The sequence below is a fragment of the Triturus cristatus genome, chromosome 5_2, assembly GCF_964204655.1.
Source record: "Triturus cristatus chromosome 5_2, aTriCri1.1, whole genome shotgun sequence".
NCBI classification, from domain to species: domain Eukaryota; kingdom Metazoa; phylum Chordata; class Amphibia; order Caudata; family Salamandridae; genus Triturus; species Triturus cristatus.
Window position 1 is genome coordinate 956,367,871 of NC_140588.1, and position 26,206 is coordinate 956,394,076.

General features: G+C 42.5%; 1 protein-coding gene across 2 annotated transcripts in view; it reads right to left on the reverse strand.

Annotated features, from left to right (window-relative positions):
- Positions 1-26,206, reverse strand: part of LOC146829460 (SWI/SNF-related matrix-associated actin-dependent regulator of chromatin subfamily A member 1) — a 1,967,301-nt gene that overhangs the window by 1,879,721 nt on the left and 61,374 nt on the right. For both annotated transcript variants that reach the window (XM_085608144.1, XM_085608145.1), the window contains exon 2: positions 3,278-3,370. In XM_085608144.1, the coding sequence (XP_085464270.1) occupies positions 3,278-3,370 (93 nt within the window). The remainder of the gene's footprint in view (positions 1-3,277; positions 3,371-26,206) is intronic.

The following is a 26,206-nucleotide window of genomic DNA, read 5'->3' on the forward strand; positions in this document are numbered from 1 at the left end:
TCTCCAAAACATTAAATCTCCGGACTTCCGGTTCTGCCTTCGGCAGACCGAATGGTCCCGAGACCTAAAAAGGGTCAGTTTTCACTGGAAAAATGTGGTGTCCACGTTGCGTTTTGGGCCGTTTCCTGTCACAGCACCTAGGTCTACCCACACCAGTGGGGTATTTCTATCGGGAGACTTGGGGGAATGCTGGGTGGACGTTTGCGGCTCCCCACAGATCTCAAAACTTTCCAACACAGATATATGAGGAAAATGTTTATTTTTTTATTTGTTTTCACAAAGTTTGAGGTCTGCAAGGGATTCTGGGGAATATAACCTGGTGAGAGCCACACAAGTCACCCATCCTGGATTCCCCTGGGTGTCTACTTTTATAAGTGTATAGGTTTGGTAGGTTTACCTAGGTGCCGGCTGAGCTAGGGTCCAAAATCCACAGCTAGGCACATTGCAAAAAAAGGTCAGTTTTCACTGGAAAAATTTGATGAGTACACATTGCTTTTTGGGCCGTTTCCCGTTACAGGCACAAGGCCTAGCCACACAAGTGAGGTACCATTTTCATCAGAAGACTTAGGGGAACACAAAAAAGTAGAAGTGTTATTACCAATTGACATTCTATGCACTTCTGCAGTGGCGTAGCAAGGTGGGGGTGCAAGGACTTTTTGGGGGGCGGCAGCGAGTGCAAAGTAAGTTTTCTTTTTTTTTTAATTCTCCCTTGTCGTAGTCGCCAGATCCCCCATAGTCATCTGTCGCCAGCACTCTCCTGCACTTCCCCTCACGCTCCTACCTGAACCTGGCGGCAAACTAAGGGATTGCCCCTGGAGGCAAAAGTAATAGCTATGCCACAGATTTTTGCCATCCAAATGTAAGACAGTGTGTAAAAAAGAAGTCATTTTGAAAAATGCCATCTAATTCACATGCTAGCATGAGTACCCAAATATGCGGAGATGTGCAAATAAACACTTCTTCTAAACTCCTTACGTTGTTCCCATTTCAGAAATACATAGGTTTACTTGATACCTATTTATCAGTCTTTATATTTTACCGAATGAATTGCTGTATACCCGGTACACAATGAAAAACTATTGGAAGGCGCAGCTCACTTATTGGCTCTGGGTACCTCAGGTTCTTGGGAAACCTACATGTCCTATATATCCCCGCAACCAGAAGGGTCCAGTGGACTTAACAGTATATTTCTTTACAAAATCTGCCATACTTAGAAGACGTTACAGGTCAAAACGTAGGCACTAATGGCTGTTTTTTTACAACTCAATTTCAATATTTTTTCATTTCAACTGTTACTTTCTACAGGAAAACCTTAAAGGATCTACACAAATGACCTCTTGCTGAATACAGAATTTAGTCTGCGTTTCAGAAATGTATAGCTTTCCGGGATCCATCATTGGTTTCACATCAATTTCTACCACTAACTGGAAGGAGGTTGATAGCACAGAAAATAGAAAAAATAGGCTATGTCCTAGTAAAATGCCCAAACTGTGTAGAAAATGTTGGTTCTATTACAAATGTCTGCTTGTTCCTGAAAGCAGGGAAGATGGTGATTTTAGCACTGCAAACCTTTCATTGAAACCATTTGCAGGGAAAAAAAACAGACACTTTCGTCTGCAGCTCTTTCTTCCCATTTTTCCCCAAAACAACATTTTGCTGTTTTTTTCGTTAATATATCGGCCCCCTTCCAAGAGAATCCACAAACCCCGGGTACCTTTACAATCTCCAGGATGTTGGAAGAAATGGTTCCAAATTGGGCATGGATGCCTTATGTGGACAAAATGTTACGGGGGCCTAAGCGATAACTACACCAGATAGCCAAAAAAAGGCTTAGCATGGGTGCGGGGGGAAAGCCTACCATCGAAAGGGGTTAAGGAAGTCAGTAAATATTGTTTAGTCTTCCTTTTCTTTCCTCCAGCTTTGTGTGATTGGATTAAAGGTGCAAGTTTTAGAACCATGTTTGGTCTGATTATTTTATACATTGTAGAGAATCTGGGAGCCTCATAATCATATTTGCTCTTCTTGCAGTATGTAATCATTTTACTGACTGGTAAACTGGCTGGCTCCTATGAATATTGGCCAATGTGTAGCATCACATTTACCCACAGACAAAGAATGGGTAAAACACGTTGATGCATCGCCCCTCTTGTCTAACAAGTCAGCATTAGCAGGACAACTTCACAACACCTCAGGCTTTAAAGATTCAATGTAAAGTGTAGTGACGGATACTTGTGAAAATAATGCTGTCTCCATGCATATGGGATAGTGGTGAAAAAAATGAAACAAGAGTTTCCACATACCAACAAAGTTCATAGCTGCAGGGTGTCCAATTATTATGTGTGATACCTTCACCTAACCCTACCTTTTTTACCCATCAACACTTTACTACTGTGGTGTTTGAGCCCATAGTCACAACAAAATGTCAAGTCCTAGAATACTCTGATCTCTGTTAAAGAGTCAGGGCTGACCTAATTGAGACATTTGGAATGTGGCACTTGAAAGCCATGAATGCCTTCCCAACACCAGAACCACCTTAAATGTAGTGAGGCAAAAGGTACAGAAAAGCATTGGTGACCATGCTTCAAGCATCAAGTTTCAGGTGCCTGAAAATGCAGGGCTACAAATTCATTTAGTGCAATTCAAAAACTTCAAAACTTTCATATTGTACCATGCTATTGGCAGGGTTGACCACCCCTACAATGTTATAATATTGAGTGAGTGGGTGAATGACCCCCAACTTTGTACAGATTTTTTTCTGTTAAAACATTTAAATATAGCACTCTATTTTTAAGCCCATTAGCAATCCTGTAAACCAGACAGAGACCTGACAGAGTAAGTGAGAGAGGTAATGAGATATGAAAGGGGGTAACGAGATGAGTGAAAGTGCAATGCACAGACGTTCTATGCTTAAAACAGTCTATTGGATACACTACCTACAAAAGACACTATATGCCCTGCATTACTTCTTCTTTAAAATAAATACGTGCTCTATAACAATTACTTAAAAAATAAGCACTAGAAATCCAGTTTTTGTCCATTTTGGGAGTTAGCCAGCTGAATAAACACTGATAAGCATTAATTTCAAAAGGTAGCAAACACTGTGAAAAAACCACTGAAAAACAGAAAAAATAAACACTGAAAACAGGACTGTCTAAATGTAGCATCTCGTTAACTTTGTGTCTGCATTGTCCTATAATCTGACCGTTTAAGCTGACCATACAAATAACAGCAACACAACTAATTACAATATATGTTGTTCTGATAACAAAGAACTTACCATCTTTTCCTCATATTCAGGATCAACCTCTTTTTCAGGTCTAGCTGCTTTAGGAGGAGGTTTAAGATAAAAAGGAGGATCATCTTTCTGGAACTGAAACAAAGCAGACATGAAGTGAACAGGGAGCCCTAGTACCACAGAACAGTCTGGGAATAAAACATATTCAAACATTATTATGCAACAATCTTAGGTTTATTTTTATAAGTTAAGTGCATTCATTTACAACTGGGGGTCGCTGGGGAGGGAGTAAAGAGAAGTTAGGAAACTCAACTTTCTGGCCTATGAATTTGAGTCTGTTCTGTTCCATTTGGGGCAATTATGGATCTGACATTCACAACTGACTCCTGTCTTTTACTTCCTCTTACATCTTTACCATTTTATCAGCATTTCAATTGCAGTAGAAGCTGTTGCGACAAATACTTCCTTTATTTACGCCTGCAGGTCACACCCCAGTAGTCATTGCACTTGTAGGCACTAGGTTGGACTTTAGTAATTCACTTTACCTAAATCTAACAAAGAGGGAATCTATGTGCTTAGTAGAGATAATCCATAACAGCTGAAAGTCTGCTTACATGCACACAAAGTTGGCTCTAAAACCCCTCTGAGTGTTTCTCCATTATCTTGAAATGTTCTTACCTAGTAACAGTGACAGGAAACCTCTACGAGTGTACATGCACTGCAAAAAGCACAATATCAAAACCAATGTAGGAAGTCTGGAAAAATATTTTGCTCTGGCTGGTCTTCAGCTTTACTGAGAATACAACCAGCTACTTATCTTTAGACAAAATTCGTCTGGGATACAGACCTACCAACATTATTCCTGAACAGTCTCTATTCTAACGTCAACTTATTAGGCAAGAAATTCCATAGTACTGCTGTCTGTTATGTACAAGGTCTGCCTGAAGCAGGAGTGATGTAATCTCTTCTAAGAATATCCATCACTACTACTACTCATGCTGCTGCATCCTGGATTGTTTGGAGAGTTTTCAGATTACCCTTACTTGCAGCAGCACCAACTCCTCACCAGGTTTAACTAACAATACGGGTCCTCTGTTGAAAAATACAATCCCACTCTCAACATTTTATTATATTAAAACCATTCGATATTTGTCAGAAAATGTACCAAACGAACTGGAATACCCGAAGAATCAGCATTCCTAATCAAAGCAAAGCTCCACTGTCTATACATAGGTTCACAACTGGTGGAGGGCTGAGCGAATAAAATGTTGTAGTTGCAGTTCTAATTTACACATGCTATAAATATATTACATAGCCACCGAAATTGTGAAATTTCACTAAGACTGACAAGGATTTCATACTTGTTAAAAGGTGTCCAAATTAAAATATTAGAATCAGTGGGACTTCCCACAGGACACTTTCAGGATACATTTCTCTGAAATGGCGGCACCAGTGTTCGTCACAATATGATATATGCTCAGTAGCCACCTCTGTGTTCAGATGAAAAGAGCTTTCGGATCTCACCTCTGGACTTCTATAAACCAAAATTGAGACGAGAGCAAGGGATACACCTACATGCAGAGATTCATGAACTGCTGTCAAAACAACACATGAAGCAGGAAAGCATGTAAATCACTTGTGTATCTCTCTCTCTCTCTATGTATATATATATATATATACACACAAACATACATACATACACACAAAGTTAAAAGTGACTATCGTTTCTTTTTAAACTTTATTTTTCAGTTTTTTAGAACAATTCAAAGAACCAATCAGCAGTTAGTGGTGGATACGGTAGCAGATAAAGTGCACATAGACCAAGTGCAGCTTTACAATCAACACTGCTTCAAGCACTGGACACATTAGTGTCCACATGAGAACAACCAACCTCACCCCACAGAATTTGTCCTTCCCCCTCGGCTGGGACCGCTCATCTGTGTGCTTCCCCCCACTATCGTCAGACCCATCACTGTCCGATGAGGGCTGATCCGACGATGGTTTTTTAGGAGTACAGCACATAACTCTCTCCAGTCTGTTAGATCCTCTGCTAACTTGTCATCACATCTACCAAGTTTCATATGGGTCTCCTCTGCTAGTGACCGCTCCAATATGTCCTAGTGCCAGTGTACTATTCCAGGTGCTCATTGCCCCATCCATGTGATGGCAACCCTATGTCTAGCCAACACAAAAACCAATTGCAAAAATTCATATCGCAGTTTCCTACCTTTTGGTAATTTGACATTGCCCAAAAGGCAGCACTGGGGCGAGGGGGCTATGTGCAGACGTGTGGTGCTGGCAATATCAGCGCCGACCTGGTGCTAAAAGGTCTGCACCAGGCGGCAATGCAATGCAAAGTGCAAAAAGTCCACGCTATACGCACCACATCGGGGACAGCTGTCAGAATGCATCGAGGTAAAGTGGTGCAGGGACCCAGGAGTGATGCAAGTCCTGTGAAGAAAGTTGTAATGTATAAACCTAATTCAAGCATTACTTGAGACAGAATGTGTTAGTTCATTGACTCGTGTCCAATCCCTGTCAGTCAGTGGAGTGTCGAAGTCCAAAGGCCATGCCAGAGGGCCCAGGGCAGACCCCACCAGTCTCTGCATGCATGGTTCTGTATATTAAGGTTATTAGGTGGCGCCCTGTGCCACAGCACAGTAACAACCCAAGTGTTTGTGAGGGGATGAGGGCCACCTGGCTATTTCACTCTGGCTTGCATGATGCAAAAAGTGACCAGGGCCAAGCGTGTATTCTTGTAGTGCCTCCTCAAAACAAAATAATGTTTCTTTGGGGTAGAAGTCCCCCAAAAGTGTGCACCCTCCCTCCTGCCATGTCTGGAAGGACATATGGTCTAATAACCGTCTAATCAGTGTCAATGTCAAAACGCCAAGTTCTCTGTGGAACGAGGCCCGCTTCAGGACGGACTGAACAAAGCGCTGCCAGATATAAGCTGCTTGTCGCATTATGTACTGGAGATCCACCGAAGTCCTTGCACCCTCCTCCAGTAATTTCGGCAATCGGCCCGCCGCCACACTGCCCGGCATTAGCCTCTTCTCCGGATTGTGTCCCAGGTGGAGTCATCTGGCAGCCCGTTGAAGGTGCGCGGCATAGTATTGGTTAAAGTCAACAGGGTCACTCTGCTGCGTCATCCCGCCTATAGGAGCATATCTAAAATGGAGTCAAGCTGCTTAAAAATCGTGTTCAGACGGAGACATAACGAGTTCTGCAGCACGTAAAGACACAGTGGGAACGGTACAATTTTTGTAATAGCAACCAGGCCCATTAGGGAGAGGGGCAAGCCATATCTCGGCAAACCATTTGCCCCAGTCCTGCAATTGCTGGTGTGCCAATATAGCTAAACGGCTCTATCATAAAAGCAAATAGGAGGGGGGGAAAGTGGGCACCCCTGGCGACTTCCCCTACCGAGTGTCCATGACCCCAAGCAGCAATGCCCCACCCTCACCCTCGCAGTCAGTTCTGTGTAGAGGAGCTGAACCCACCCACCCATGATATGCCTCACCTATTCAAATAACCCCAATCTATGGTGTTGAAAGCCTTTTTAAAAAGTCAATCACCTGCCTACTATGCTCTGTCCCATGTAAAACATGGGTCCGTCCCCTAAGGTCCATGCCAGTGCTTCTTCCCAGGATAAAACCACACTGGTCCTCATGGACCAGACGTGGCATTTGTGGTGACAAACAAACGGCCAGGGTTTTGCTGAGTATTTTCACGTCTGTTTATCATGGTAAAGGGGCCAATACCGCTGTTATGTTGGTAGCATCACCTTCTGGTTTAAGGAGCATACAGATCTCACCTTCCTGCATAGTATGTGGTACACACGGCCAGTTCTGAAGCTTCTGTAAAGACTTCCAGCAGGCCTTGTGTTATTGAGGCCGAAAAGGTTTGTGAGCATTCCGATGGGAACCCATTGCTACCCGGTGTGTTGGCTCTTGGGAGCATGTTAGGTGCCAACCCAAGCTCTTCTAATCCTAACTGCTCATTCATCTCCTCCAATGCCGTCCGTCACAGTTTGTGGATAGCCAACCCTTCCAAGTAAGGGGAGTAGATACACATGCTAATGTTCTGGTGTGCCGTGCATAGGCGCTGTAGGGGTGTGTGAAACACTTCCACAATACCTGCCCTGGAAGTAACCCTGGCCTTGTCTGGGGTGACCAAACTTATCAGAGTCCGGATGCTCCCCATGCAAAATCCAGTCCTGTAGGTGCCCAGATTTGTCCTCTTCACAATGCTCCTACTGTTTTAAAGTATTTTTGTCCAGTCGCTCCCAAATATCCGTGATACGCCCCCTTATGCGGTGTCCTTCCCAAAAGGAGCCGGACAAGTTGGGTGCATTGCCTGGGTTCAAGCAAGTGTCTGCTTTGCTTCACCCTGCTCATCATTGAGGTCACTACCGACTCCGGAAGTAAGTCCCATACAGGCGCCCATAAGTACAGCTTTGAGATCTCTTCCCAGTGGTGTCTCAGTTCGACTTGAAATAGCCTGTCAGAGAACGCAACAGGGAGCCCCTTTTGATCTTCCAATATATCCACAGGCATCCGCCAAGATCGAGCTCCCAGCGATGCATTCCCAAAGGCAACAGTTCAACAAACAGGGGGAGTGGAGTCTGATAGGGACAGTGCCAAAGGCGTGACTTGAAAGTCGTCCAGCCTGGGGAACCCTGCAATCAATACGCTGTCCAATCTGCGGTACATATTATGGGTGGCATGGTGAGCAAAAGAATGATTGATTTAACCCAGATTTCTTGACTGGGGGGTGAATGTTTTGATTTGTTCTGTATTCCGTCCATCAATTGTGTGTCTTTTGCTTTCTCGCCCCAAGTGCGCCGGGTATGCCCAGATGTGGGTCCCGGGCTCACTGTGCCGCTGGAATCAAGCTATCCTGGCTGAAGAGGGGTGAAATCCGGACCAGGGAGGACCTGGCTTGGAAGTTCGGGCTGGACTGTTCCCATGAGGCACAGGATCAAGACTGATCTGCATATGGCCAGGTCTAAACTGGGGTGGCATGGTGAGCAAAAGAATGATGGATTTAACCCAGATCTCTTGATTGGGGGTGAATGTTTTGATTTGTTCTGCGTTCTGTCCATCAATTGTGTGTCTTTTGCTGAAGGAAGGTGAGCACCTGGTATCTTTTTACATACGTACACTGTGCCCGGACATTCCAGGTCAGAACTTTGTAAGTGCCCCAATTCCTGAACCATCATCCGACCCTTCCCACCACCCCTCTGCTGCTGAGCCACTGTAAGATTAAACAAACAATGTTAACCAAACCCCCCAACGCCCACCCATGGATAAATATAGCACAACAATATGACTATCAAAGTACACCCATTGCATGTGCCAGGACACGCACAGCATCCCCAGCCAGTCCAACATGGACTAGCTAACACCCAATTTTCGGACAGCACCCCAGCCAGTAAATAATGTGACTAATCTTTCAGTCTTCACAATCAATAAATCCTCGTTCACAAGCACCAGAGGCACACTTCGACCTGGAAGACCCCAAGCACACCCCACACACCCAATGCGTGGGCACTGGAGTCTCAGGCACTATGCCGTTCATCGTCACCAGTGCATGCATCCCCAACCGTTGGGCATGCAACCCACATTCTAACCCTTGCTCCGCATGCATTATCAATCATGCTAGTCATACACCCCCTAATCTCCCTCTCCATGCCAATCAGGGTATGAGCCAGCACAATGTCCTGCGCATGACTGGAGGGATCCGTATCCATTCCATCAAGCTGCACCTGCGGGTTCACATCCCGTGCATTAGTTGGCCGGTCCAAGGCAAATAGTTGCATAGTCTCATCTACACTAATCTGGATTCTACGGGGCCCCAGAGGGAGAGTTATGGCTGATCCCCCTCTCTTGGGGTTGTCCAGAAGGTTCACGGGTGCACGTCCCCTAAGTCTGAGAGCGGCTGGCACCCGATATTCTGTAGGTTCATCTCCAATCTCAAGCCATTCCCGGACATCGTCCAGTCACTAAAAGAAGTGGGCCGTCCCTTGGTTTAGGACTTTGAGCTCTGATGGGTACAGGAGTGTATTTCGAACGTTGAGAGCCCTCAGCTTCTGCTTGATGCAGAGGTATGATTTACACCGCTCCTGCACATGTTTTGTGTGATCCAGGTAGATGGCTATTTTGGCTTTGCCAAACTTGGGGACCAACCCTTCTCTAGCCACACAAAGGATACAGTCTCCGTCACGGTAGTTAGATATCCTGGCAATGAGAGCCCGAGGAGGAGCCGCGATGAACAGTTTAGAGAGACCTTAACGTTTAAGTTCTGTCCTCACCCAGTTCTCCAGAAATTGCTCCATTGAGAATCCTTCTGATTTCTTCAGAAAGCCCAAGAGTCTCATGTTACTTCGGCGAGAGCGGCCGTCCGTGTTTTTGGCCCCCATTCCAGGTTCGCTGTGATGGTGTTCATTTGGGCAACTTGGCGCCTGAGGGACTTTAGCTCCCCTTGTAATTCGGTGATATAACCATCGGCTGATTTGACTCTATCAGTTACCTTACGTAGGTCTGCGCGAAGGAGGCGGACGTGATTAGAGACAGTTTTGATCTTAAGCTTAAAGGCAGTGCTGGATCCCTGTATGGCTGCCAAAAGTTCCTCTTTAGTCGGTTCAGAATCACCCAAAGGGACTTTTTAGTTAGCAGGCCACAAAAATGTTACTAGTCATGCAGGTATACAATCTCCTCGACCTAACTGTAATGTACTTGACCCGTAATTTTGTCTCAAACTGTGTGAACCTAGCAAATACTTTGTTTTACAGAGCCACTTTTTTCTTCATTATCACATATGAGAGCACCTTCAAATATGCAAGTTCAACATTTCTGCTATATAAAAAACTATTGTTTGATTTAATAGACTAAACTTTTTCTCCATGTATAATAATAATCTAGCCTACGTATACGGTACACATAACCCCTGACCTGCCTCTTAGTTTACTAATAGCATTTTCATCAGGGCAGGGGCAGGAATGTTTCTCAGTTCATGTTTTAAAGCTCACTTTTAATACATTTATTACTAAAGCATGATTTGGTAGCACACTGGCATTAACAAACAGCATATTTTCAATTGAAAAGGCCACACACTTTCCGGATAACATGCAGTTTTACTGATAAAACTATACAGGATATAAACAATAATCTGTGGAAATTGGGATTCAGCAAAAATGCGTATCATTTGACAAGTGTAAAGTGTTCTGATTTGGTTCATCCTATTAAAACCATTTTTTAATTACACATAATTACAAACCAAAAGTGTTTTCATGACTACTATAATACATTTTAAATTTTTGTACAGTTCATTTATTTAAAAGCTATTTAAATGTGTGTTAGGGAAAACACTGGCATTCTACAGCCTTTCATTTCACACTCTGTCCAACACAATTGTTAGATAATTCACCTTGCAAATTTTTTTTAATTTTTCTTATTATTTTATCCAGGAAGTAGTGTTAACTTTTCTTTCTCTAATTGCAAATTGTAAGACATAAGAGGACATTTGACCTCTGTGTAGCAAATGTGCCAAGATAAAAATAAGATTTAAAGGTATCTGTATTGCTCATTCACTTTCTGAGTTGACAGAACACCTCTTCTTTGTCACCTCGCCAGCACGCACCAAGCAGGGCAGACAAAAAAGGGGAGACCCCAACCCCAGCACCTTTTTAAATGATAATTTGTCAAAAACAGCTAGATGTATTTACACCAAATCACTAAATGCACACTTTTGGAGTAAAGTTCTGTTAAATTTGGTGTACGTCGGTTTACCCGTTTTTTTTCTATATCTGAGAGCAAAGTTTACTATGGGATCGAAAGGCCAATTTAAAGGGAACTAGTCCACACTGATTAGCTGGCAACAACCTGGCAGCTGTTACAGGACTCAGGTACATGGTCCCTGCTTACTAAATAAAATTTAAATATAGGGAGGTAAGGTGAGCACATCCTGACCCCAAGAGGCAGGCAGGGGTCCGAAAGGAGCCCCTTTGATTTGCTGGCCACAACATGGACAAAATATTGTGGGAGATATTACAGGACTCGTGATATGATATTTATTGAAATGCATGTAGTGAAAGCCTGATTTTTAGAGTCACAAAAAGGAGCACATATACCAGGTGATAAAAGATTTTAGTCACAATACGACTCTGTTGGTTCACACTCTCTTCCTCAGCCATGTGAGAATAAAGTCTTGATATTCTGAGTAAACATTCACTTACAATAGCATCAGCAGTCTATCAGGTGATTCCCAAGTGTTCTACTGAACTTCACAGTGCTCCAATTAACATCTAGAGCACTTACATTCAGAATTAATGACTTAACTGTGACACACCTGAATCAATCTTGCTTAAATCAAAGCTATAAAACTTTAAGCATTTCCTTTAGAAATTAACAAAATTAGGGGGTTTGTTTTGTCATAGAAATTATGGTTAGTACTCCACAAAGCTAAAATGAGAACACATTTTCTAGTTTTTTTTCAGATATCTTCTTCATCAATTTCAGCAGAACATTTTGACATGCAGAATCAAACAAGTACTTCTAGCACTAGCAAGTTAGTCCGTTAACCACCTAGTAATGAACCGCAGAGTGACCACAGAGTTCTAATGAATAACTAGAACACTAACATTTACTGTACGAGACAAACGTGAGGCACTCCCGAGCACCATTTTCTTCGAATAAGAGCTGTTGAATTTAAAGCCTGTCCTGAAGAGCAGGCTGTAGTTAATGAGCACAGGGTTAAAAATTCGAGGAGAGGGGTGGGTTTTTAGTAATTTGAGACATTGTGTATTTGTAATGGGGCTAAATATAGATAATGAGAGAGCTGTCTGCAGAAGCAGAGCATCCCTGTTCCATATCTTCAGCCTACCCATCTTCTCAGCCACTTAATAGCTCCCTAATTTTAAAATAGTAACATTTTGGTATACATATAAATATGTGTGTGTACATATATGTGTGTGTGTGTATATTCCGCAAAAGGTTGCCCCTAAGAAGATGCCTCTCGAGTAGGGGTTACAGCACAAACCATCTCAGGCAGCATGCACTTCAGCAGAAAGCCGGTCTCTCTGTGGCGAAACGCGTTTCGAGCTCCCTCGAGCTCTTGTTCACTGGCAGAAATGAGGCAGGAAACGAAAATTGAGAACAGCTGCTTTATTTAAATAAGGAATCCCGCCCCAGTGGGCGTTGAAGAGAATCGCCTGATGGTTATGGTAGTCCAATAATAGCAGCCAAACACAGATTCCAACGTTCTTTCACCAAGTGGATTCAAGTCCTGCCACAAAATTCACTAATTACTCTGTATCCCCATTTGGGTGAGAGACCTGCACCTCCCGCTGAAAGGCACACCAATATTTTCCTGAGACTGAGGCCCCCTCCTTTCCAACGAGCGCCTATGATTCACAGCACTCAGGATCTGCCCCGACGAGCAGCGGGGCATCTTCGCGACCGGGCCGGCCGCTATTGTATTCCGCAAGAGGTTGCCCCTAAGAAGATGCCTCTCGAGTAGGGGTTACAGCACAAACCAGCTCAGGCAGCATGCACTTCAGCAGAAAGCCGGTCTCTCTGTGGCCAAACGCGTTTCGAGCTCCCTCAAGCTCTTGTTCACTGGCAGAAATGAGGCAGGAAACGAAAATTGAGAACAGCTGCTTTATTTAAATAAGGAATCCCGCCCCAGTGGGCGTTGAAGAGAATGGCCTGATGGTTATGGTAGTCCAATAATAGCAGCCAAACACAGATTCCACGTTCTTTCACCAAGTGGATTCCAGTCCTGCCACAAACGCCCACTGGGGCGGGATTCCTTATTTAAATAAAGCAGCTGTTCTCAATTTTCGTTTCCTGCCTCATTTCTGCCAGTGAACAAGAGCTCGAGGGAGCTCGAAACGCGTTTGGCCACAGAGAGACCGGCTTTCTGCTGAAGTGCATGCTGCCTGAGATGGTTTGTGCTGTAACCCCTACTCGAGAGGCATCTTCTTAGGGGCAACCTTTTGCGGAATACAATAGCGGCCGGCCCGGTCGCGAAGATGCCCCGCTGCTCGTCGGGGCAGATCCTGAGTGCCGTGAATCATAGGCGCTCGTTGGAAAGGAGGGGGCCTCAGTCTCAGGAAAATATTGGTGTGCCTTTCAGCGGGAGGTGCAGGTCTCTCACCCAAATGGGGATACAGAGTAATTAGTGAATTTTGTGGCAGGACTTGAATCCACTTGGTGAAAGAACGTTGGAATCTGTGTTTGGCTGCTATTATTGGACTACCATAACCATCAGGCCATTCTCTTCAACGCCCACTGGGGCGGGATTCCTTATTTAAATAAAGCAGCTGTTCTCAATTTTCGTTTCCTGCCTCATTTCTGCCAGTGAACAAGAGCTCGAGGGAGCTCGAAACGCGTTTGGCCACAGAGAGACCGGCTTTCTGCTGAAGTGCATGCTGCCTGAGATGGTTTGTGCTGTAACCCCTACTCGAGAGGCATCTTCTTAGGGGCAACCTTTTGCGGAATACAATAGCGGCCGGCCCGGTCGCGAAGATGCCCCGCTGCTCGTCGGGGCAGATCCTGAGTGCTGTGAATCATAGGCGCTCGTTGGAAAGGAGGGGGCCTCAGTCTCAGGAAAATATTGGTGTGCCTTTCAGCGGGAGGTGCAGGTCTCTCACCCAAATGGGGATACAGAGTAACTAGTGAATTTTGTGGCAGGACTTGAATCCACTTGGTGAAAGAACGTTGGAATCTGTGTTTGGCTGCTATTATTGGACTACCATAACCATCAGGCCATTCTCTTCAACGCCCACTGGGGCGGGATTCCTTATTTAAATAAAGCAGCTGTTCTCAATTTTCGTTTCCTGCCTCATTTCTGCCAGTGAACAAGAGCTCGAGGGAGCTCGAAACGCGTTTGGCCACAGAGAGACCGGCTTTCTGCTGAAGTGCATGCTGCCTGAGATGGTTTGTGCTGTAACCCCTACTCGAGAGGCATCTTCTTAGGGGCAACCTTATGCGGAATATATATATATATATATATATATATATATATCTCGCTCCAAGTTTTCCTCACTCCCGTCCGGGAAGAAGATAGCAGCACTCGCGGGTTAGGTTGGTTACCAGTTTTTATTAAGCGCTACACAGACGCGTTTCGGGTCTTCCCTTCGTCAGTGTGTTGAATGACAGATACAGCGCGGCGCCATTTTATATACAAAAAAAAATGCATCACATTATCCATTACGGGCAATGAAAAACAACGAGGGACTATTCCCACCGAGTTACTGTGGGCGCCATCTTTGAATATGCACATATTGTGTTCACACTAGTTTGTCAAATAAAGTTATATACAATATTCACAGTATTTTACAACATAATTGTCGACAAAGTTCATTATTTATGAAGTGTGATTACTCATGAATTCATTCTAAATGAGGTTACAATCTCGCCGTGGATCGGCGTTAGTGGCTCCATAGAACCACCCTCTTCCCCTCGCGTTTGTAAATCTTGCCGTGTATCGGCTATCCCACATAATGTGTGCATTAAGAGGTGTGTACAGATTCGTCTGATTTATCATGATTTTATCGCCTATACCCCCAGGTGTACCGTTAATTCCTCATTGCTGTTCAAACCTTTCGGGCTTTTCGTTTGTAAGTCGATAATAAATCTTGATTCTAATCTCCTCAATTTGAGGACCCTGTCCCCTCCCCTGGTGTGAGGGGGCACATGATCAAGCCCAAAATACTGAAGTAGGTTCCTGTTGCTTTGGTGTTTGATGGCGAAATGTCTGGCAACTGGATAGCTCATGTCCCCGTTAGTGATAGCACGCATGTGCTCCAAAATTCTGATTTTAACACTATGTATAGTGCTCCCAATATATTTGAGATTACAGGGACATGTCAGACAATAGACTACATGCGTGGTTTGGCATGTAATGAATTTTTTGATGGTTTGTCTCTCTTTCATACCCTTAATTTCATAGTTAAGGATTCTTTTGCTAAATGCACATGCCTTACATTTCCCACACGGGAAAAAACCCCTTAGTTCCCCGAATGTCCCTTGTTTCACTATGGGGTTTTCCAGATGGCTATGGACCAATTTGTCTTTTAGTGATCTAGCCTTTCTAAAAGTCATTAGTGGGACAGGTGGAATATCCTTCCCAATGATCTGGTCAGTTTTCAAGATATGCCAATTTTTTCTGAAAATGCGTCTTAAGGAGTCAGCATCCTCAGAAAAGGTCATAATTATGCGGAATTTGCCCTCATCTTTCTTTTCTTCTTTGGTTTTAGCCTCTAACAATTTTCCTCTTGGTATCTTTTTGACCTTTTCTAGGGTGGTATCTAATAACTTCAGATCATATCCTCTAGCAGCAAATCTCTCTATACTCTCTCTTGCTGCATGTGCGAAGTCACAATCCCTTGAGCAGTTGCGTTTAAGACGCAATAATTCCCCGTATGGGATGCTCTTCTTCAATTTGTCTGGATGGCCACTGGTAGCGTGTAATGTGCTATTGCCTGCAGTCGGCTTTCTGTATAGAGCCGTAGTGATCTTATTCTCTTGAATCCTCACTTCCAGGTCGAGATAGTTCACTGCCACTGAACTAATCTCGCCTGTGAATTGAAGATTAAGATTGTTGTTGTTCAAGTGGGCTATATAGTCTATGGCACTGTTATTGGACCCCCTCCAGACAATAAATAGGTCGTCAATGTACCTATGCCAAGTCACTATATTGGCTGTCCATATCGCATTGGTGGGGGACCGGACCACCTGCTCCTCCCACCAGCCCACGAACAAGTTCGCGTAGCTGGGGGCGAAGCAGGTACCCATCGCGGTCCCCGACACCTGCCTGTAGAGGTCACCTTGGAAAAGGAAAATGTTATTGTATAGGCAAAACCTTATGAATTCAATAAGCATCTTGTTATGTTCCAGTAATTTGATCGACCTTTTGTTCAGGAAATATTCCACCGCCTCCAGTCCCTGTTTGTGGTCTATGCATGTGTATAATCCAGTGATGTCCAATGTTATGAGGACGAATGAAGACTCCCATCTAACTTTTTCTATGCATGCAATGAAATCTTTGGTGTCTCTTATATAAGAAGACAATTGAAGGACGAATTGAAATAGAAAATGGTCCACAAATACAGACACCTTTTCAGTTAGACTGCCCAATGATGAGACTATGGGTCTGCCGGGTGGATTCAATTTGTCCTTGTGGACTTTGGGCAGATAATAGTACGTTGGAATTATGGGATTGCTGGCTCTTAGAAATAGGAACTCTTCCATGGTTAACATCGTTTTGTCCTGCCATTTCTTAATCATTTGGTGGTACTCATTGATACTCTCCTCATATTTCTTTTTGTTTGTCAATTCATAGTTGTGTGTATCAGTTAGTTGTCTTAGGGCTTCCCTTACATATTGTTCCCTTGGTATCAAGACAATATTGCCCCCTTTATCAGAGGGTTTGTAGACTACTGTCGGATCGCTTTGTAGTTCTCGCAAAGTTTTCTCTTGGGCTTTAGTCAAGTTACGTTTGGTGGTTCTGTAATTTTCTTTCTCTCGTAACTGCACAAGATCCTTGATTACTGATTCAGAAAAAACATCGATCGCATCTTGAGGCATTTGTGGTAAGAATTGTGAAACCGGTTTGAAGTCACTACATGGTGCTTCTTGATCAAGCCCCAAGGTCCTAGCTCTTTGTGTTGTTGTCATTACATTTTTTTCTGTGGTCGATTCCTGTCCTTTTCGTAATTCTTCCAGTAGTTCCAATGTGGTAAGGTCATCCACTGTTAGTAAATCTGTCTCCTTGGTATTTCCTTTGATTAGTCTGGCTTCTTTGTTCGTTGGTTTGATCTTAAAAAACTTGTGTAGTTTAAGTTTTCTAGTGAATTTAAAAAGATCAATCCTCGTTTGTGTAAATTCAAACTTTGTTTGTGGACAAAAGGATAGCCCCAATTTCAATACTGATTCCTCTGTCTTGGTAAGTTTTTTAGAGGTTAAGTTAATGATGGTGAGGTTGTCCTCTTCATTTACCACCTTGCGCCTCTCTTGTTCCGGGTTGTTTTGCCCCTTCCTCTTCCTCTTCCAACCGCTCCTTCTGGTCTGCCTCCGTCCACTTCTGGGGGCTTGCTTTTCCCCCCCCTCAACCATGACTGTCGTATCAGATTGAATTCTTGGTGAAAAGGGGTTCTCGTTGGTTCACCAGAAGGACCCGCTGTCTCATCACCGGACTGCTCATTTTCGGTCACGTCTGATTCTGACGTCTCAATTCTTTCTGGTATTTGTATCGGTGTCTGCTTGCTCTTGTACATTTCTTTCCGGGGTCCGTCGAACTTTTTGGCGAACGTTAGTACTCTCCCCATAAGGTAGTCTCTCTCGTCGCGTTCGAATTTTTCTTGTTTTCTATGCCGGATTTTTAGCTCATACTGTTGTAATCGTTTCTTCATTTTGTCTCTCATTTCTTCCTGTTTATTCTTGTCTGTATCTTTCGCGATTTCTTCCTCCGCCTTCTCAATTTCCGCTAGGGTCTTTGTCCTGTCACTCCACGCAAATTTTACCAGGATTTCTAGACTCCCTTTGCATGAGGAGGCTATATGTGCAGCCCACTCCTCCAACAGGAGCGGGTCCGGATTTTCATAGGCGGGCACCGTATATATGCGCAAACCTCGTGGGACCCTCTCAACCTCGATGTAATTTTGGAGGGAGGTCGCCTCCCACCATTTGCGCATTTCGCGTTCGTACAGTCTCTCAAGTTTAGTAAAATTCATTTGCAAGTTGTTGCATGTAGACACTTTGTCCGTAGTTGCCGGATTGATTGAATCTGTAGTTTTCCTCTTGAACATATCAGCCGCCGCTTCCCTGCGTGCTGTTTCACTGAACATGCGGTTTGTTTCGAGATTGGAGCACCGGTCCCGGGCTCCAGCGCTTAAAAATTGGTCTGATCCGTCTTCCCCTCGCCAAGCCCTGGTCAAATCACATTCAAAGTTTTTACGGCGTTCGTCTTACCGGACTGTCTTTAGGTGTGATACCCTGCTGACCTCAGTCGTCCGTTGTGCCCGAACAGCCTCTATTGGATGTCTTCTTCCCCAGGGCGGTGCCTCCGTTATGTATCTGCTTGCTCCCATGCACCTTTCAAGAACGGATCACTCTCTGGCGGGTGCTGCTCGCACGGTGGTGCCCCGTGTGAAATATCTCGCTCCAAGTTTTCCTCACTCCCGTCCGGGAAGAAGATAGCAGCACTCGCGGGTTAGGTTGGTTACCAGTTTTTATTAAGCGCTACACAGACGCGTTTCGGGTCTTCCCTTCGTCAGTGTGTTGAATGACAGATACAGCGCGGCGCCATTTTATATACAAAAAAATGCATCACATTATCCATTACGGGCAATGAAAAACAACGAGGGACTATTCCCACCGAGTTACTGTGGGCGCCATCTTTGAATATGCACATATTGTGTTCACACTAGTTTGTCAAATAAAGTTATATACAATATTCACAGTATTTTACAACATAATTGTCGACAAAGTTCATTATTTATGAAGTGTGATTACTCATGAATTCATTCTAAATGAGGTTACAATCTCGCCGTGGATCGGCGTTAGTGGCTCCATAGAACCACCCTCTTCCCCTCGCGTTTGTAAATCTTGCCGTGTATCGGCTATCCCACATAATGTGTGCATTAAGAGGTGTGTACAGATTCGTCTGATTTATCATGATTTTATCGCCTATACCCCCAGGTGTACCGTTAATTCCTCATTGCTGTTCAAACCTTTCGAGCAGCACCCGCCAGAGAGTGATCCGTTCTTGAAAGGTGCATGGGAGCAAGCATATATATATATATATATATATATATATATATTTCCTTTAGAAATTAACAAAATTAGGGGGTTTGTTTTGTCATAGAAATTATGGTTAGTACTCCACAAAGCTAAAATGAGAACACATTTTCTAGTTTTTTTTCAGATATCTTCTTCATCAATTTCAGCAGATCATTTTGACATGCAGAATCAAACAAGTACTTCTAGCACTAGCAAGTTAGTCCGTTAACCACCTAGTAATGAACCGCAGAGTGACCACAGAGTTCTAATGAATAACTAGAACACTAACATTTACTGTACGAGACAAACGTGAGGCACTCCCGAGCACCATTTTCTTCGAATAGGAGCTGTTGAATTTAAAGCCTGTCCTGAAGAGCAGGCTGTAGTTAATGAGCACAGGGTTAAAAATTCGAGGAGAGGGGTGGGTTTTTAGTATGTATATGTATATATATATATATATATACACACACATACACACACATACATACACGCTTCTTGGTTACACCAAATCTGCCGCTCCTCGCACAGCGGGTGCTGCAAAGACATGAGGGTGGACTCACAATACTTCCAAATTAGTTTCACAAAGAAAACAATTTTTGCGCACTCAGAGGGGTCTGCAAATACAAATGTTTATTCCATAAACAAGGAGAAACACGTTTCGGCCTGTCGCCTTTATCAAGGTGACATTGATAAAAACGACAAGCCAAAATGCGTTTGTCTTTGTTTATGGAATAAGCATTTCTATATGTAGACCCCTCCCCCCTTCGTGAGTGCACGAAAATTGTTTTCTATGTGAAGCTACTTTGGAGATATGGAGATAATATTAATATATATATATATCCGCAACATTCTATTCCCAATAAGTCTGGTGCCGTTTGATGAATCCTCGCGAAATTTTCCAAACTTTTGGCCAGGTCCGCTCCGCTCCTACCCTGAAAGTTTTGCGGTGATCCGTCAAGGGGGGGCAGAGAAAAAAGGGGGATCCCAAAATGCGTTTTCCCCATGCAATTTTCCATAGGATCTGTTGTCGCAGCTACAGCCCGAACCGCTGAACGGAATGACACCAAATTTGGCAAAGAGGTAGTCCTCAGTTCAGACTCGTGCCTTTTGCATAAATGGTGTGAATCCGTTCAGTAGTTCCTGAGAAAATTAGAGTTAAAAGTAAATATATATCTATGGCCGGGGAGGATCCGCGCACCCTACCCGCAGCCTAAGCGCACCCTCCTCGAACCGAGCGCGCACCCTCCCGATCGCGCGCTGAATGCTAATTGGCTGTCGAGTGTTTGTCTACATTCGAAACCAAGAACTGTTGGCGGCCATTTTCTGCCTCTGTAGAAGCGAGGCTGAAGAAGCAAGGGGAATAAGTGTGTAAAACATATAAAGGGGGCAGAGTGGAAATACTCTGACCCTCTAGAGGTGCGGACCCCCTGGGGCTCCCTTTTTTTTTTTTTTAAACGGAGAAATGCGCGCATCCTATCGCGTTGGATGCACGGATTCTCTCGCGTTGGGTGCGCGGATCCAAGGAAAAAAAAAATGAAAAAAAGACCAGAAATCATTGGTTGTATGACAACTTTCTACACTGAAAGGTAGGGTGTATATTTCTGTTTTTTAAAGGCATGATTCTTATTGGTTAACAAAAACTGATTGTAAGGAACATGATATATGATAAGCTGATATGTTGAAAAGTCAAGCACACTTGCTGTCTTGTTTAGCAACATTGTGTGCTGAACTTGTGACCTGTGTGCTCAGTGCAGTGTTCCATGACCTGTTTCTATGGTAACAGGCAGAAGGAAGATTGGGGGAAGGGTTGAAATGTATTTCATTTGGAAAGGGTTGAAATGTTTAACCAATAGAAATGTGGGTTTGCTTTTGAATTTATGTGTGAAGGATTGCGATTTGATGTTTACATGTATATGTGTGGAAAATGAAAGGGAAACTTTTCCATTCTTTGTTTTTGCTGAGAGGTGCACAGTGCAGAGATTCTGTAAAAGAAAATCTGGTGTGTGACTGATATACTTCTTAATCTACAAAGCAACCTGAAAGGTGAGTTATTTAATTGTGAGGGGATGTATGTAGACTATTTTGATTTTAATCAGACTAATGTATTTCTCCTGCTAAAGTGTAGGGAGTACTTTTTTTCTCTACAATCTTATTGACAGTGTGTGTGCATGTAGAAACCATTCTGTGATAAGCATTTGTGTTTTTCATGTGTTTGCAGACAGATAACTGTGCTGTTTTTATATTGTGATAGAATTAGAAACCAGTCATTGTTTATGAATTTGTGAAATGAGTTATGTTTCTATACTAAAATGTAGTACTCCTTCTAGATGAAGAAATGTGTTTTGGTAAGCTGCTAGGGATAGTGTTGCTGGTCTAGAATCACACTGTAAGCCTGTGTGCATTTGGGAACCACTGTGAGAGAAGCATTTGCTAACATTGTGTATTTGCTGGTAGATAACTCTTTTAAAACCTGTCATATTGTCCAGTTTTAGTAGCATTAGAAGCCAGTCTTTGCTTATGCGTTGATTAAATGAGTCATGCGTTGACACTAATGTGTTGTACTTAAATATGTAGGTTGTGTGCAGTACCCTTACCTCTTCTAGACTAGTGAATGAGTTTTGGTAAACTCCTAGGATAGTGTTGCTTGTCTAAAATCACACTGAGTCTGTGTGCATTTGGGTAAGGATTGTGGTAGAAGCATTTGATAACATCGTGTATTTGCTGACAGATAACTGTTTTAAAACCGGTCATGTTGTCAAGTTTTAGTAGCTTTAGAAGCTATTCTTTGCTTAAGCATTGATAAAATGAGTCAGGGTTTGACACTAAAGTGCAGTACCATGTACTATTCTCTTCACTGTGCCAGAACTGAAAATGTAAAAGTTTTACCCAGGCACTGTCCTAGCAGTAGCCTGATGATTTAGTCAGTTTCCAAGTACTCATGTTGTGAACCATACATTACCACAAAGACTGCTTCAAATGTCTATGCAGTATACATGCAGTCTTCTAACATACTATACACTTGTCTTTCACATCTTCAATTCCCTAGTCAGTATCCATACAGTCCAGCAAACATCCTGTCACTCCCTTTGCACTCCTCTAGTGACCCATTCAGTACCAAGTACTAATCCATTCACTGTGTCAAAAGCCAACCACTTATAAATTCACCCTGGCACTCTCTTTGCTGTACTCTAATCATTCCGTCAGTTCCCAAGTACTCATGCAGTGAGCCAGGCCTTAGCACATAGACTGCTTCAAATGCCTATTCACTATGCATGCAGGCCTCTAACCACCTATACAGTTGTCTTTCATACCTTCAATTCCCCAGTCAGTATTCATACACTTCTAGCAAACACCCTGTTACTCACCCAGTGTGTCTCCTTATAGTAGTGTAATTATTCAGTCAATTAGCATGTAGTCTTTTAGTGAGATAGGCTTTAGGGCATGAACTGCTTCAAAGTAGTATGCACTATGCATGTAGTGTTTTAACCATCGTCACACTTGTGGTTCAGGGTTATATTTTCTTAGTTAGTTTTTATATAAAATGTGTTTGTACAGTAATGGAATAGTATAAATTTGAAAGTTATTAAAATACATGTATTTGTGATTCTTTTTTACAGATACAGAATAGGAGTGTTTCTCATCCGTTTGCACTCTTCTCGTGCAAGATTGTCTGGATGAAGGGTCCTTCGATGTTTCATCATACTTGCCATGCCGTACGAGTATTTCTTGTTAGTACCCCCTCGCAACAGAACTCTTTTGCAAATCTTGCACGTGACCAAGGTGGCATTGATCTTTGTATGCCCCTCGGGAAAAGTAAAACATTTCCACAGCACTGAAGAAAAACGTTGTGGGCGTGGTGCCTCCTCCAAAAATTCATCCTTAGATTCAGTGAATATTTTAAAGCGACAACATTTACAGTTAAGTTAAACTTATATAAAATGCTTACGGCTAGCAACATTTTATATCTGTGATTTGTATCTTGTGGTATTTTGCTGAGAATAGCATGTTGGTTATTTTTTAACAATCTTTCTGATTGTTTTTTTTTTTGCCCGCTGTTAAGTGAGGAGTACGATTGAAATCACTATTTTTAGTGAAATTCAATATATTCTGAGAACAGCAGAAAAGGCAAACAAATTACTTTGTGGAAATTATGCTGTGTTGTAAAAAAATGTATTATTACATGTTATAATTTTTTTTTCCTTTTCTTTCACAGATCCAAATTTAAAAATAAGCAATTTATATGAATTTAGATTGCAATGAAAATCTGAATAAAATGTATACCATTTTTTATTCCTATTACTGTGAAGGTAAGTTTAACTAAGTCTCAATATGCAGAATGAGGAGGTCTGCAAGAAGCTACAAAGTTGAAACAAGTTTAAAAACACTCCGTTTATACCTATGTAGTTTTGAAATCTGACCATAATCCGATATCATGTGACCTGCAAAAAAAAGAGATTTGAGGGGTTCATAATATTTCCCATTGTAGCTATTGAAGGATCGCAATCATTTCAATCATTCTTTGAATATCTGTGCAGACAAAACTCTGTGCTTACCTTCTATCATTCGCAAGGAATTTTAAAACTGGAAATATGTCACTTTTTGAAACATAGTTATTGCGCAAGACACTCTTTCATATTTACAAAGAGAGGAAAGGCACTCTGTGCACTTTTTATACTCCATGTAAATACAACCTCATTATGCACACCAGTTTGCGTTGAAAGGGTGTTCTATAAGTGTTGTTGTGCATGATTGCACTGGATACTCATAGAACAAGACACATGTCTAGATTTGTCAGAAATTATAAATTTCGATGTGTGTGTGAATGCTGCACCATTCTAAAATTGGTGTAGGAAAGCACAACAAGGAGAATTGTTTTCATTTCTCCACATTTTTATATCTTCAATGCATGCTACAATGCTCAGCATACATTGAAGGAGAAAAATGCCTTTACTGATTGTCTTTGTGCAGGAAGGTGTGTCTTCCTGCACAAAAACAAACAGCACATGACACAGATATCCTTGCACTATGGTGCAAGGGTGCCTGTGTCACCACATGGCTGCATTTTAAGCAGCCGTGCAGAGAGAAGCATAGATTTGCAACATATATATGTACATATGTTGCATCCCTGTGCTTCGGAAGTGCTACAGCACACTGCAGTTAAAGAGGTTACTGTGTGATGCTGCAGCACTTCCTCATAGTTCTGCACTTATACATTCACCATACGCTACTAATGCATTCATTCAGTCAATTATGTACTACACATACATTCATCTAGACTTTCACACACTAATATAGCTTTTTTTTAAACCAGGAAAGTTAGTTCTTACAAGAACTTTTTTTTTTCTTCTTTTATATTTTTGGGGGGGGGGGGGGGATTTCTGAACAATTTTTTAAATTTTTTTGGTTTTTCTGCAAAAAAAAAAAAAAAACCAGGAGGAACCAAACAATGAACTTCAGGGAACAATAAAAAAAACAAAAAAAAAAACAAACAAGCAAATGTGACTTTCTTGCCGGCGGCAGATCAGATCGATTGACTGCTCACCGTAGTACAAAGTCGCATTGCACTTAGTGCAGAGCACTTTTAAATATTGAAATTGAGGACGGATATCCAAATTTTGGGCTGATGGATGCACTCTTGAAGTTCTCGGCTGCGATGAGGTGGAAGGCGCAGGAGTGTTTCTAATCCATTTGCACTCTTCTCGTGCAAGATTATTTGGATGAAGGGTCCTTATGTGCTTCTTCCTACTAGCCATGCCGCATGAGTATTTCTTGTTAGGATCCCCTCGCGACAGCACTCTTTTGCAAATCTTGCATGTGACCAAGGTGGCATTGGTCTTATTCTGCCCCTCGGGAAAAGTAAAAAATGTCCACACCACTGAAGAAAAACGTTCTTTGCGTGGTGCCTCATCCAAAAATTCATCCTCAGATGTATGAGGAGATGCAGGCGATGCCTGCTGCCCTGAAGCCATTTTTAGTTGAAAAAAGTTAGAGCTAAGTGTAAACTTAGTCTAAAAAATCTTCATCTCTGCAAAGAGATGCTCCTCCAAAGAAGGTCAAAGAAGAATGATTGAATTGGGTGGAGTCTTTCAATAGTTAGAACAGGAAGTGTAATGAACCAATCAAATCTCTTTTATTGCAGGTCACATGAGATTCGCACACCCTGCGCTTACGTAGCACGCACCCAGCGCGCATCCGCGAAATTGAATTTAAAAAAATTATAGAGTTAGATGTCAAAATATATTAGTTGTAAGACTAGTTTAGAGTTTGTCTTCAATTAATATTCACATGAAATACATATATATGTTTTTTTAAATGTTAAATATTTCACGGGATCCGCGCAACTACCGCGTAATAGACGCAGATGACGCATCGCGGAAGCGCGTAAACGTCGCGTTACTTACATCGAACGTGTCGCGTATAGGCTGAGAGTCGCGTATCTGTCGCATTGCGATCGCGCACTAAACACGTACCCAACGCATACTGTGCACGGATGCTTTCGCGTAGGGATCGAGAACGGTGCGCAGAGGGTGCGCGGATCCAAAAAACATTGAAAAAAGTAAGTAAAATTAAGTTTTGAACATATAGTTAAAGAAATATTTTTTAAAATATGTTTGAAAAACCCAATAAAAACAATTAATATTTTTTCTTTTTTAAAAGAATTAAATACATTTTAAAAATGGTGATAAAAAAGAATTTAAAAAAACATAATTAATGAAATTGACACACAGATTGAAAAATATAGGAATCCAATGAAAATCATTAAACATGATATCTTTAGAGATAAGTTATAGATAGGAATGAGCATTTAAAAAAACCTTTGAAATTCACAAAAAACCATAGGTTTCATGCACGTTATAGTTAGGAATTGGCATTTAAAAAACCTTTGAAATTCACTGAGAAAAAAAAACATAGGTTTCAGGGGTGTTATAGTTAGCTGGACATTTCCCTCGTACAAAACCCTAGAAATTCCCCTGTTATAGTTAGTTCAGCTAACTATAACTCGCGCACCCGCAATGCACTGCTGATGACGTCACATATTACATCACTCATGACTTGGTCAGTGACATCACTGATGACATCACTGATGACATCATCCATGTGATAAATTAGTGCATCTTGCCACACCCTAATATAACCTTTGATACACCGACTCAAAATTTCAGACGGCCATTTTGAAAACCAT